The 14,127-nt window shown below is 42.7% G+C and overlaps 1 protein-coding gene across 1 annotated transcript; it reads left to right on the top strand.

The window, feature by feature from the left end:
* The first annotated feature begins 11,972 nt into the window (after positions 1–11,972).
* Positions 11,973–13,567, top strand: LOC123164692 (uncharacterized). Its single transcript, XM_044582241.1, has one exon. The coding sequence runs from the start codon at positions 12,036–12,038 to the stop codon at positions 13,173–13,175; it is 1,140 nt and encodes a 379-aa protein (XP_044438176.1). The 5' UTR covers positions 11,973–12,035; the 3' UTR covers positions 13,176–13,567.
* Positions 13,568–14,127: the final 560 nt, after the last annotated feature.

The raw sequence follows: 14,127 nt of genomic DNA, 5'->3' as shown, positions 1-14,127 counted from the left end.
CCAGCCCCCTTGTGGCCCTTCTCTCTCCCCACTAAGGCCCATCATGGCCCATTAGTTCCCCCGGGGGGTTCCGATAACCCTCCGGCACTCCGATAATTACCCGGTACCTCTCGGAACTCATCCGTTGTCCGAATAACATCGTCCAATATATCATTCTTTATGTCTCGACCATTTCGAGACTCCTCGTCATGTACGTGATCTCATCCGGGACTCTGAACAAACTTCGGTCATCAAATCACATAACTCATAATACAAATCGTCATCAAACGTTAAGCGTGCGGACCCTACGGGTTCGAGAACTATGTAGACATGACCGAGACACATCTCTGGTTAATAACCAATAGCGGAACCTGGATGCTCATATTGGCTCCTACATATTCTACGAAGATCTTTATCGGTTGATACGTCTCCAACGTATCTATAATTTTTTATTGTTCCATGCTATTATATTATCCATCTAGGATGTTTTATATGCATTTATATGCTATTTTATATGATTTTTTAGACTAACCTATTAACCTAGAGCCCAGTGCCAGTTTTTGTTTTTCCCCTTGTTTTTGAGTATCACAGAAAAGGAAAACCAAACGGAGTCTAATTGACCTGAAAGTTGACGGAGATTATTTTTGGACCAGAAGAAGCCCATGAAGTACGGGAGGTGGGCCAGAAGAGTCCCTAGGCCACCACGAGGGTGGGGCGCGCCCTACCCCCTGGGCGTGCCCCCTGCCTCGTGGCCGCCTCGGGGACCCCCCTGACTTGTTCCCGACTCCAACACCTCTTATATAACCCAAAACTTCCAGAAAGAAACCTAGATCGGGAGTTCCGCCGCCGCAAGCCTCCGTAGCCAAAACCAATCTAGACCCGTTCTGGCACCTTGCCGGAGGGGGGAGTCCCTCTCCGGTGGCCATCTTCATCATCCCGGCGCTCTCCATGACGAGGAGGGAGTAGTTCACCCTCGGGGCTAAGGGTATGTAACAGTAGCTATGTGTTTGATCTCTCTCTCTCGTGTTCTTGAGGTGGCACGATCTTGATGTATCGCGAGCTTTGCTATTATAGTTGGATCTTATGATGTCTCTCCCCCTCTACTCTCTTGTAATGGATTGAGTTTTCCCTTTGAAGTTATCTTATCGGATTTAGTCTTTAAGGATTTGAGAACACTTGATGTATGTCTTGCATGTGCTTATCTGTGGTGACAATGGGATATTGCTACGTCTTGAGCACTGCGTTGGTTTCCCCTTGAAGAGGAAAGGGTGATGCAATAAAGCAGCGTAAGTATTTCCCTCAGTTTTTTAGAACCAAGGTATCAATCCAGTAGGAGGCCACGCACGAGTCCCTCGCACCTACACAAACAAATAAAAACCTCGCAACCAACGCAATAAAGGGGTGGTCAATCCCTTCACGGTCACTTACGAAAGTGAGATCTGATAGATATGATAAGATAATATTTTTGGTATTTTTATAATGAAGATGCAAAGTAAAATGAAAGGCAATAAAAATAGCTAAGTGTTGGAAGATTAATATGATGGAAAATAGACCCGGGGGCCATAGGTTTCACTAGTGGCTTCTCTCGAGAGCATAAGTATTATGGTGGGTGAACAAATTACTGTTGAGCAATTGATAGAATTGAGCATAGTTATGAGAATATCTAGGTATGATCATATATATAGGCATCACGTCCGTGACAAGTTGACCGACTCCTGCCTGCATCTACTACTATTACTCCACACATCGACCGCTATCCAGCATGCATCTAGAGTATTAAGTTCAAAAGAACAGAGTAATGCTTTAGGTATGATGACATGATGTGGAGGGATAAACTCACGCTATATGAAATAAACCCCATCTTGTTATCCTCGATGGCAACAATACAATACGTGCCTTGCTGCCCCTGCTGTCACTGGGAAAGGACACCGCAAGATTGAACCCAAAGCTAAGCACTTCTCCCATTGCAAGAAAGATCAATCTAGTAGGGCAAACCAAACTGATAATTCGAAGAGACTTGCAAAGATAACCAATCATACATACAAGAATTCAGAGAAGATTCAAATATTGTTCATAGATAAACTTGATCATAAACCCACAATTCATCTGTCTCAACAAACACACCGCAAAATAAGATTACATCGAATAGATCTCCACGAGAATCATGGAGAACTTTGTATTGAGATCCAAAGAGAGAGAAGAAGCCATCTAGCTAATAACTATGGACCCGAAGGTCTGAGGTAAACTACTCACACATCATCGGAGAGGCTATGGTGTTGATGTAGAAGCCCTCCGTGATCAATGCCCCCTCCCACGGGACGCCGGAAAAGGCCCCAAGATGGGATCTCACGGGTATAGAAGGTTGCGGCGGTGGAATTAGGTTTTCGTGGATGCTTTTGTTGGTTTGGGGGTACGTAGGTATATATAGGAGGAAGAAGTATGTCGGTGGAGCAACATGGGCCCCATGAGGGTGGAGGGCGCGCCCAGGGGGTAGGCGCGCCCCCCTACCTCGTGCCCTCCTGGTTGCTTTCTTTGCGTAGGGTCCAAGTCCTCTGGATCACGTTTGTTCCAAAAATCATGTTCCCAAAGGTTTCATTCCGTTTGGACTCCGTTTGATCTGCAAGACACTGAAATAGGCAAAAACAACAATTCTGGGCTGGCCCTCCGGTAATAGGTTAGTCCCAAATATAATATAAAAGTGTATAATAAAGCCCAACAACATCCCTTTGAAGTTATCTTATCGGATTGAGTCTTTAAGGATTTGAGAACACTTGATGTATGTCTTGCATGTGCTTACCTGTGGTGACAATGGGATATCACGTGATCTACTTGATGTATGTTTTGGTGATCAACTTGCGGGTTTCGTGACCTCGTGAACTTATGCATAGGGGTTGGCACATGTTTTCGTCTTGACTCTCCGGTAGAAACTTTGGGGCACTCTTTGAAGTCCTTTGTGTTGGTTGAATAGATGAATCTGAGATTGTGTGATGCATATCGTATAATCATACCCACGGATACTCGAGTTGACATTGGAGTATCTAGGTGACATTAGGGTTTTGGTTGATTTGTGTCTTAAGGTGTTATTTTACTACGGACTCTTGAATAGATCGATCAGAAAGGATAACTTTGAGGTGGTTTCGTACCCTACAATAATCTCTTCGTTTGTTCTCCGCTATTAGTGACTTTGGAGTGACTCTCTGTTGCATGTTGAGGGATAGTTATATGATCCAATTATGTTATTATTGTTCGGAGAACTTGCACTAGTGAAAGTATGAACCCTAAGCCTTGTTTCCTAGCATTGCAATACCGTTTACGCTCACTTTTACCATTTGCTACCTTGCTGTTTTTATATTTTCAGATTACAAAAACCTATATCTACCATCCATATTGCACTTGTATCACCATCTCTTCGCCGAACTAGTGCACCTATACAATTTACCATTGTATTGGGTGTGTTGGGGACACAAGAGACTCTTTGCTATTTGGTTGCAGGGTTGTTTGAGAGAGACCATCTTCATCCTACGCCTCCCACGGATTGATAAACCTTAGGTCATCCACTTGAGGGAAATTTGCTACTGTCCTACAAACCTTTGCACTTGGAGGCCCAACAACGTCTACAAGAAGAAGGTTGTGTAGTAGACATCAAGCTCTTTTCTCGCGCCGTTGCAGGGGAGGTTAGTGCTTGAAGATATATCTTTAGATCTTGCAATCAAATCTTTTAGTTTCTTATTTTATCACTAGTTTAGTCTATAAAATGAAACTACAAAAAAATGGAATTAAGGTTGCCTCATATGCTTCATGTTTTTAATGTCTTTCATGAAAATAAGGATTCCGATAATTGTGCCAAAGTGTTACAAGAAGAATGCATTAGAATGTTTGGCACTAAATCTTTGAAAGATGAGCATGATTGCAATGTTGTTAGTATGAATTCTTTGAATATCCATAGTACTAATGATGATTGCACTAGTCATGATGAAAATGTCTCTTATAAGCATGTCAACTTTTGTAGAATACATAGAGCTTGGAAGTACACACCAAATAGGGAAGATAGATTTTGCAAGAGGCATAAGTATATGGAAACTAAATGGTTGCAAGAAAGGCTAGATGATTGTGCTGAAAAATTCAATATTTATCGCCATCCTTGTGAACTTTGCAATGAACATGGTCATTTAAAGATCCAATGCTATTTGTTTCATGATCAAATCGTGTCCAAAAATTGTGATAACTTGATTACCCTTGAGCATCATAAAGAGCTTAGTCTTCTTTTGGGGTATGAAGAAATGAAACGTATAACTGAGGGTATTCCAAAATTTAATCTTGATAGATTTCTTGATTTTGATCTAGAAGAAATTTTTATGTATTGTGCGGTGAATTGCATTGAAAATCCTTATACTACCAATTACATAAAGAAAAGGAAACAAATAGAAGATGAAGAGAATACTAATGAAAGGGAAGAGACTTCCCAATATCCTCCTATTATTTCTTATGATGAATCAGGTAACGAGGAGGAGCTTTCTATTCAACCAATCTCATTAATAAGGAGCTCAAAAAAGAGGGTTAAACCCACACATGATGTGAATAAGAAAAAGAAAAGACGGAGAAGCAAAGGTAGAAAGGTATCCTCCCAAATGATGTTGCTCCTATTACTCATTGTGATGATGATAATTGCTATACTATTGGTGCTATCCATACTATTAATGATGAGAGTGATTATGCTTATGATATGAAAAGGCCCAAGCTTGGAGATGCTATGTTTGATGATAATGACATGTTTGAGAATATATTTGCTGCAATTAATGTTTGTCCCAAGCTTGGGGATGCTATGTTTAATGAAGATGATATTTTTAGCCTCCCAAGTTTTGATGAGCAAATTTATTATGATGATAGCATGCCTCCTACTTATGATGATTATATTGATGAAAGTGGGTTTGGAAGAGTGTCAAATTTAGGAAGTAATGATCCCACTATTTTGGAGGATGTTGAATCTTATTGTGATAAATATGAAAGTGGATTTGAAGAGGTCATGACTTTATTTAGTGATGATTCCACTATCTTGGAAGAGGTTTCAATCGATTATGATGAGAACAAAGTTGCTACTTATGATAATTATTGTGATGATACGTATGCTATAAAAAGTAGTGATGATTATATTTATAAAACTTGTCATGATTATGATTACCCTTTTTCTGAAATTTATTCTTTCAATGTGGAAACAATTTATAGTATTCGAGTTTCTTATGACACTCCCACTATTATTCATGAGAAGAAATTTGCTTATGTGGAGAGTAATAAAAATTCTATGCTTGTAGATAATAAAAAGAATGCTTTATGTGATAGTTATATTGTTGAATTCATTCATGATGCTACTGAAAATTATTATGAGGGAGGAACATATCCTTGTAGGAATTGCAATAATATATGGTTTCCTCTCCATGTGCTTAAAGTTTTAAATTTATGCTTGTTTTGCCTTCCTATGCTAGTTGATTATTGTTCCCATAAGTTGTTTGCTCACAAAATCCCTATGCATAGGAAGTGGGTTAGACTTAAATGTGCTAGTCATATTCTTCATGATGCTCTCTTTATATTTCAATTCTTATCTTTTATGTGAGCATCATTGAAATCATCATGCCTAGCTAGGGGCGTTAAACGTTAGCGCTAGTTGGGAGGCAACCCAATTTTATTTTTGTTCCTTGCTTTTTGCTCCTGTTTATTAATAAATAATTCATCTAGCTTCTGTTTAGATGTGGTTTTATGTTTTAATTAGTGTTTGTGCCAAGTAGAACCTTTGGGAAGACTTGGGTGAAGTCTTTGCGATCTTGCTGTAAAAAACAGAAACTTTTGCGCTCACGAGATTAGCTGCCATTTTTTACTGGAGAGTGATTTTAGGTTGATTATTTTTGAAGAATATTAATAGACAAATTCCTCAGGTCCAACAATTTATTTCAGAATTTTTGGTGTTCCAGAAGTATTCAAATGATACAGATTACTACAGACTGTTCTGTTTTTGACAGATTCTGTTTTCTGTGTGTTGTTTGCTTACTTTGATGAATCTATGAGTAGTATCGGAGGGTATGAACCATAGAGAAGTTGGAATACAGTAGATATTACACCAATATGAATTTATAATGAGTTCACAATAGTACCTAAGTGGTGATTTATTTTCTTATACTAACGGAGCTTAGGAGTTTTCTGTTGAGTTTTGTGTTGTGAAGTTTTCAAGTTTTGGGTAAAGATTCGATGGACTATGGAATAAGGAGTGGAAAGAGCCTAAGCTTGGGGATGCCCAAGGCACCCCAAGGTAATATTCAAGGACAACCAAGAGCCTAAGCTTGGGGATGCCCCGGAAGGCATCCCCTCTTTCGTCTTCGTTCATCAGTAACCTTACTTGGAGCTATATTTTTATTCACCACATGATATGTGTTTTGCTTGGAGCGTCATTTTATTTTCTTTTGTTTTGCTTGCTGTTTGAATAAAATATCAAGATCTGAAATTCTTGAATGTTAGAGAGTCTTCACATAGTTGCATAATTATTCAACTACTCATTGATCTTCACTTATATCTTGTGGAGTAGTTTGTCGTTTGCTCTAGTGCTTCACTTATATCTTTTAGAGCACGACGGTAGTTTTATTTTGTAGAAATGGATTTACTCTCATGCTTCACTTATATTATTTTGAGAGTCTTTAGAACAACATGGTAATTTGCTTTGGTTATGAATTTAGTCCTAATTTGATGGGCATCCAAGAGGGATATAATAAAAACTTTCATATAAAGTGCATTGAATACTATGAGAAGTTGGATTCCTTATGATTGTTTTGAGATATGAAGATGGTGATATTAGAGTCATGCTAGTTGAGTAGTTGTGAATTTGAGAGATACTTGTGTTGAAGTCTGTGATTCTCGTAGCATGCACGTATGGTGAACCGTTATATGATGAAGTCGGAGCATGATTTATTTATTGATTGTCCTCCGTATGAGTGGCGGTTGGGGACGAGCGATGGTCTTTTCCTACCAATCTATCCCCCTAGGAGCATGCGCGTAGTACTTCGTTTTGATAACTAATAGATTTTTGCAATAAGTATGTGAGTTCTTTATGACTAATGTTGAGTCCATGGATTATACGCACTCTCACCCTTCCACCATTGCTAGCCTCTCTAATACCGCGCACCTTTCGCCGGTATCATACACCCACCATATACCTTCCTCAAAACAGCCACCATAACTACCTATTATGACATTTCCATAGCCATTCCGAGATATATTGCCATGCAACTTTCCACTGTTCCGTTTATTATGACACGCTCCATCATTGTCATATTGCCTTGCATGATCATGTAGTTGACATCGTATTTGTGGCAAAGCCACCGTTCATGATTTTCATACATGTCACTCTTGATTCATTGCACATCCCGATACACCGCCGGAGGCATTTACAGAGTCATATTTTGTTCTAAGTATTGAGTTGTAAGTAAATAAGAGTGTGATGATCATCATTATTAGAGCATTGTCCTAGTGAGGAAAGGATGATGGAGACTATGATTCCCCCACAAGTCGGGATGAGACTCCGGAAGAAATAAATAAATAAAAGAGGCCAAAGAAGCCCAAATAAAAAAAAGAGAAAAAAAGAGGCCATAAAAAAGAGAAGGACAAAAAAACAAAAAAAATGAGAGAAAAAGAGAGAAGGGGCAGTGCTACTATCCCTTTACCACACTTGTGCTTCAAAGTAGCACCATGATCTTCATGATAGAGAGTCTCCTATGTTGTCACTTTCATATACTAGTGGGAATCTTTCATTATAGAACTTGGCTTGTATATTCCAATGATGGGCTTCCTCAAAATGCCCTAGGTCTTCGTGAGCAAGCGAGTTGGATGCACACCCACTTAGTTTCTTTTTGAGCTTTCATACACTTATAGCTCTAGTGCATCCGTTGCATGGCAATCCCTACTCACTCACATTGATATCTATTGATGGGCATCTCCATAGCCCGTTGATACGCCTAGTTGATGTGAGACTATCTTCTCCTTTTTGTCTTCTCCACAACCACCATTCTACTCCACCTATAGTGCTATGTCCATGGCTCACGCTCATGTATTGCGTGAAAGTTGAAAAAGTTTGAGAACATAAAAAGTATGAAACAATTGCTTGGCTTGTCATCGGGGTTGTGCATGATTTAAATATTTTGTGTGATGAAGATAGAGCATAGCCAGACTATATGATTTTGTAGGGATAACTTTCTTTGGCCATGTTATTTTGAGAAGACATGATTGCTTTGTTAGTATGCTTGAAATATTTTTATTTTTATGTCAATATTAAACTTTTGTTTTGAATCTTTCGGATCTGAACATTCATGCCACAATAAAGAAAATTACATTGAGAATTATGCTAGGTAGCATTCCACATCAAAAATTCTATTTTTATCATTTACCTACTCGAGGACGAGCAGGAATTAAGCTTGGGGATGCTGATACATCTCCAACGTATCTATAATTTTTGATTGTTCCATGCTATTATATTATCCATCTAGGATGTTTTATATGCATTTGTATGCTATTTTATATGATTTTTGGGACTAACCTATTAACCTAGAGCCCAGTGCCAGTTTCTGTTTTTTTTCCTTGTTTTTGAGTATCGCAGAAAAGGAAAACCAAACGGAGTCCAATTGACCTGAAATTTGACGGAGATTATTTTTGGACCAGAAGAAGCCCACGGAGTACGGGAGGTTGGCCAGGAGAGTCCCGAGGCCACCACGAGGGCGCCCTACCCCCTGGGTGCGCCCCCTGCCTCGTGGCCGCCTCGGGGACCCCCCTGACTTGTTCCCGACTCCAACACCTCTTATATAACCCAAAACTTCCAGAAAGAAACCTAGATCGAGAGTTTCACCGCCGCAAGCCTCCGTAGCCACCGAAAACCAATCTAGACCCGTTCCGGCACCCTGCCGGAGGGGGGAGCCCCTCTTCGGTGGCCATCTTCATCATCCCGGCGCTCTCCATGATGAGGAGGGAGTAGTTCACCCTCGGGGCTGAGGGTATGTACCAGTAGCTATGTGTTTGATCTCTCTCTCTCTCTCTCTCTCTCGTGTTCTTGAGGTGGCACGATCTTGATGTATCACGAGCTTTGCTATTATAGTTGGATCTTATGATGTTTCTCCCCCTCTACTCTCTTTTAATGGATTGAGTTTTCCCTTTGAAGTTATCTTATCGGATTGAGTCTTCAAGGATTTGAGAACACTTGATGTATGTCTTGCATGTGCTTATCTGCGGTGATAATGGGATATCACGTGATCTACTTGATGTATGTTTTGATGATCAACTTGCGGGTTCCGTGACCTCGTGAACTTATGCATAGGGGTTGGCACACGTTTTCGTCTTGACTCTCCGGTAGAAACTTTGGGGCACTCTTTGAAGTTCTTTGTGTTGGTTGAATAGATGAATCTGGGATTGTGTGATGCATATCGTATAATCATACCCACGGATACTCGAGGTGACATTGGAGTATCTAGGTGACATTAGGGTTTTGGTTGATTTGTGTCTTAAGGTGTTATTTTACTACGGACTCTTGAATAGATCGATCAGAAAGGATAACTTTGAGGTGGTTTCGTACCCTACAATAATCTCTTCGTTTGTTCTCCGCTATTAGTGACTTTGGAGTGACTCTTTGTTGCATGTTTAGGGATAGTTATATGATCCAATTATGTTATTATTGTTGAGAGAACTTGCACTAGTGAAAGTATGAACCCTAGGCCTTGTTTCCTAGCATTGCAATACCGTTTACGCTCACTTTTACCATTTGCTACCTTGCTGTTTTTATATTTTCAGATTACAAAAACCTATATCTACCATCCATATTGCACTTGTATCACCATCTCTTCGCCGAACTAGTGCACCTATACAATTTACCATTGTATTGGGTGTGTTGGGGACACAAGAGACTCTTTGCTATTTGGTTGCAGGGTTGTTTGAGAGAGACCATCTTCATCCTACGCCTCCCACGGATTGATAAACCTTAGGTCATGCACTTGAGGGAAATTTGCTACTGTCCTACAAACCTCCGCACCTGGAGGCCCAACAACGTCTACAAGAAGAAGGTTGTGTAGTAGACATCATCGGTCAAACCGCATAACAACATATGTTGTTCCCTTTGTCAACGGTATGTTATTTGCCCGAGATTCGATCGTCGGTATCAACATACCTAGTTCAATCTCGTTACCGGCAAGTCTCTTTACTCGTTCCGTAATGCATCATCCCATGACTAACTCATTAGTCACATTGCTTGCAAGGCTCAAAGTGATGTGCATTACCGATAGGGCCCAGAGATACCTCTTCGATACACGGAGTGACAAATCCTAATCTTGATCTATGCCAACTCAACAAACACCACCGGAGACACCTGTAGAGCATCTTTATAATCACCCAGTTACGTTGTGACGTTTGATAGAACACAAGGTGTTCCTCCGGTATTCGGGAATTGCATAATCTCATAGTCAGAGAAACATGTATAAGTCATAAAGAAAGCAATAGTAATAAAACTAAACGATCATTATGCTAAGCTAATGGATGGGTCTTGTCCATCACATTATTCTCTAATGATGTGATCCCGTTCATCAAATGACAACACATGTCTATGGTCAGGAAACTTAACCATCTTTGATTAACGAGCTAGTCTAGTAGAGGCATACTAGGGACACTCTGTTTGTCTATGTATTCACACATGTACTAAGTTTCCGTTAATACAATTCTAGCATGAATAATAAACATTTATCATGATATAAGAAAATATAAAAAACAACTTTATCATTGCCTCTAGGGCATATTTCCTTCACCGGGCGCGTCTGCCACGTCGGACCCGGTCCACGCTGGCTCACCCGACCCACATATATTCGTCCCCATCCGCTCGCCGGACCAAACCCTAGCAACTTCACACTCCCCTGCCCTCCACTCCCTCCGCCACCCGAGCTCACATCCTGCCGTCTCCGGCATGGCGGGCAGCGGATCTGACTCCGACCAATCCGGATCCGTCGACTGGGGTGTCATCCCGTGCGGGTTGGAGGAGGCAATGGCGGTCCGCATTGCACTCCGCCGCTCCCGGGAGGACAATGCCCGACCGACGAACAGATATGTCCGACGTGACTCCATTGTGTCGGCTCAACGGGCGCTCGGGTCCCGTGGGCTGGATCATCGCGGGCCCGGCATCTGAAAAATCTCTCCTTGCCCATCACCGGTCGGGCAAACTATGAGTCCCATCGGAAATGGGCAGCCCGCCATGGGAAGGAGAGGATAAGGGCCGTCGAGGCCCTTATGGCGGCGGAAATGGCGGAGGCAGCTGATGCGGCGGCGCGGGCGGCCGCAGAGGAGGAAGCCATTCGCGCCCGCATTTTGAAGAAATGGCAGCAAAGGAACACGCACGCCCTCGCCCGGGAGCGGAATCGGGCGATCTGTGCCATGGACGGACTGCCTCTGACGGAGGACATCGACGACAAGGACACTCCGGCGACGAGCAGACCCGACTCGGTCCCTACCGCGTCTTCGACCGGTACTTCCGCGAGAAAGACGGTAAGGGCGCCGGGAAGGGTAAGGGCAGCCGTGGATGATCTCCACCATAGCCAAACATGCCAAATTTTAGTAGTCCGATGGCATGTTTAGTGTAGTATGATGGAGTAGCCGAACGATGTGCGTGCATTGACATAGTTGCATGAGTTTATAGATTTTAGATATGATAATTGAGGTGTCCAGATATGGATTGCATTATTTGAGACGTAACCGATTAGTGTTCGCGAACGCGCCTGAGCGTGTCCGCGGGCATTTTTCCGGATTTGAAAAGTCCGGCTGTAGATGATCTATCTATTGAAGTAGTAGTTTTATATCATCAAATATATATCATCTGTTGGAGTTAGCATTTTCAAATGTAAAAAACACTTTATGATATGAATTATACTTACAACACCTATTTTTACATCATCAGCGGCACAGCGAGAAATCGGCCACTTGGAGTGCAAAAACCCTACAGCTACAACATCCCAAACGCCTAGCGGTCAATCAGCCGCCGCCGCCGCCGCGACGCGATGCTCCATCTCCGGAAGCTCTTCCTCTCCGCATCTCATGTCCGCACACCCTCCCTCTCGCCCCTTTCCCCGCTCCACCGCCTCCTCGCCGCCACCGCACCCGCATCCCCAGAGCCGTTCGCCGTCGAGGACTACCTCGTCACCACCTGCGGCCTCTCCCGGCCCAAGGCGCGCAAGGCGTCCAAGAAGCTCGCCCACCTCAAGTCCCCCTCCAAGATCGACGCCGTCCTCGCCTTCCTCGCCGCGCTCGGCATCTCCCCCTCAGGCACCGCCGCCATCGTCGCCGCCGACCCGCAGTTCCTCTGCGCCGATGTGGAGCTGAACCTGGCCAAGCGCGTCGCCGAGCTCACGGTCCTCGGCCTCAAGCGCTCCCAGATCGCGCGTCTCATCCCGCTCGCCCGCGCCACCTTCCGCAGCTCCTCCCTCGGCCCCAACCTCGCCTTCTGGCTCCCGGTCTTCGGCTCCTTCGAGAAGCTCCTCGGGGCCATCAAGGTGAACGGCGGCATCCTCGGAGCGGACCTCGAGAAGGTCGCCAAGCCCAACCTGGCCATCCTCCAGCAATGCGGGATAAGTGTCCAAGAATTTTCAGATACATACCTTACCCGGGTGCTCACTCGGCTCCCCGAGTACGTCCAGAGTGCCGTGCTATACATCGATAAGCTTGGCGTGCCCCGGGATTCCCCAATGTTTCGCTATGCGATCATGGCGTTCGCGTTTCAGAGCCAGGAGAAAATTGACAGGAAAATGGGGATCCTTGAAATGCTTGGTTGGTCACAGGATGATGTGTTGACTGCTGTGAGGAAGATGCCGTGTATCCTCACTATGTCCGAGGAAAGGATGCAGACAGCTGTGAATTTCTTGACAAGGGATGTTGGGCTGGAGATACCCTATATAGCTCAAAGGCCAGTTCTGGTCATGTATAGCTATGAGCGCCGGTTGCTGCCACGGCATTCCTTGCTAAATATTCTCAACTCGAAGGATTTGCTTTATCCTGAGCTTGACTTCTATTCTATTGTTGCACTAACTGAGAAGAAGTTTCTGGACAAGTATGTGCATCCTTATGAGAAGAGTATTCCAGGCCTTGCTGCAACTTATGCATCTTACTGTGCTGAGAAGGTGCCGAATGAAGTTTCTACCTGAAAAGACAAGATGGAAAAAGAGACTCTGTGCATGCTTGGTCTGGGAGCATGTTGCTGGATTGTCGTGTTGGAATAACATTTTAAGGTTTGTCACCCCCTTGACCCATGTTTCGAATGTTCATCAGTTTGCTATGGGTGATACTGTGTAACACCGCCTAGTTAACGAATAGCAGAGCAACAAATGTGATCAGCATCTAGATAGACATGGATTGTGGAGTGCCATTTCCAGTGAACATGGTTGATTTATATGCAGTTAATTTGGCCTTAGGTTTACACAGCTAATGGATAAATTTTGAGATAGACTCGACTTCAATGCTTCTGGACCTGATGTCATATTAGATGTGGAACTGGTCTGCGGTGATGTGTTTATTTAACCATATTCTTATTGTTGTCGCTGTTAGTGATTCAAGTTCTTTTAGATACTTGCAATTGTTGAAATCATGGTTACCATATTCAGAATTTGCTTCTTTTGTGATTTGCCACCTCCCAGTTCGCTGGGTACATATTTGGTTTGTGAACCTAGTAATTTTTCTCCGCTGACTCTGATTCACTAACATATTATTTGACTCGTGAACCCAATTATATTGCTTTGTTCTTGCATGCTGATTCGTAATCCCAGTCATTTTGGTTTGACATAAAGAGAGACCATACCAGCATAGATACTAAGACGTAAGTACTGAAATACTAAGCTAAAGTGATGCTGGTTGCAAAATTTGCTAAATAAAATAATGAATGGACCGATAAACAACAAGGCCACGAGCTTAGATGTCGCTTTTAGAGTCTCAAAAGTTACAACTTCAGTAAATGTACCTTTTTACTTCTTTGCTTTTCCAGCCCATGAAAATTTGTGTTTATGAAGAGGCTGCAGCTATTGTTGTATCTTCTATCTCTTATTCATTGTCGAAAGCATGACAAGTATGATCATCATTGAGTACATCCTCCAGGTTCCTTGC

This window comes from Triticum aestivum, chromosome 7D, assembly GCF_018294505.1.
Source record: "Triticum aestivum cultivar Chinese Spring chromosome 7D, IWGSC CS RefSeq v2.1, whole genome shotgun sequence".
Classification (NCBI taxonomy): Eukaryota; Viridiplantae; Streptophyta; class Magnoliopsida; order Poales; family Poaceae; genus Triticum; species Triticum aestivum.
This window is presented reverse-complemented; position numbering and strand designations above follow the sequence as displayed.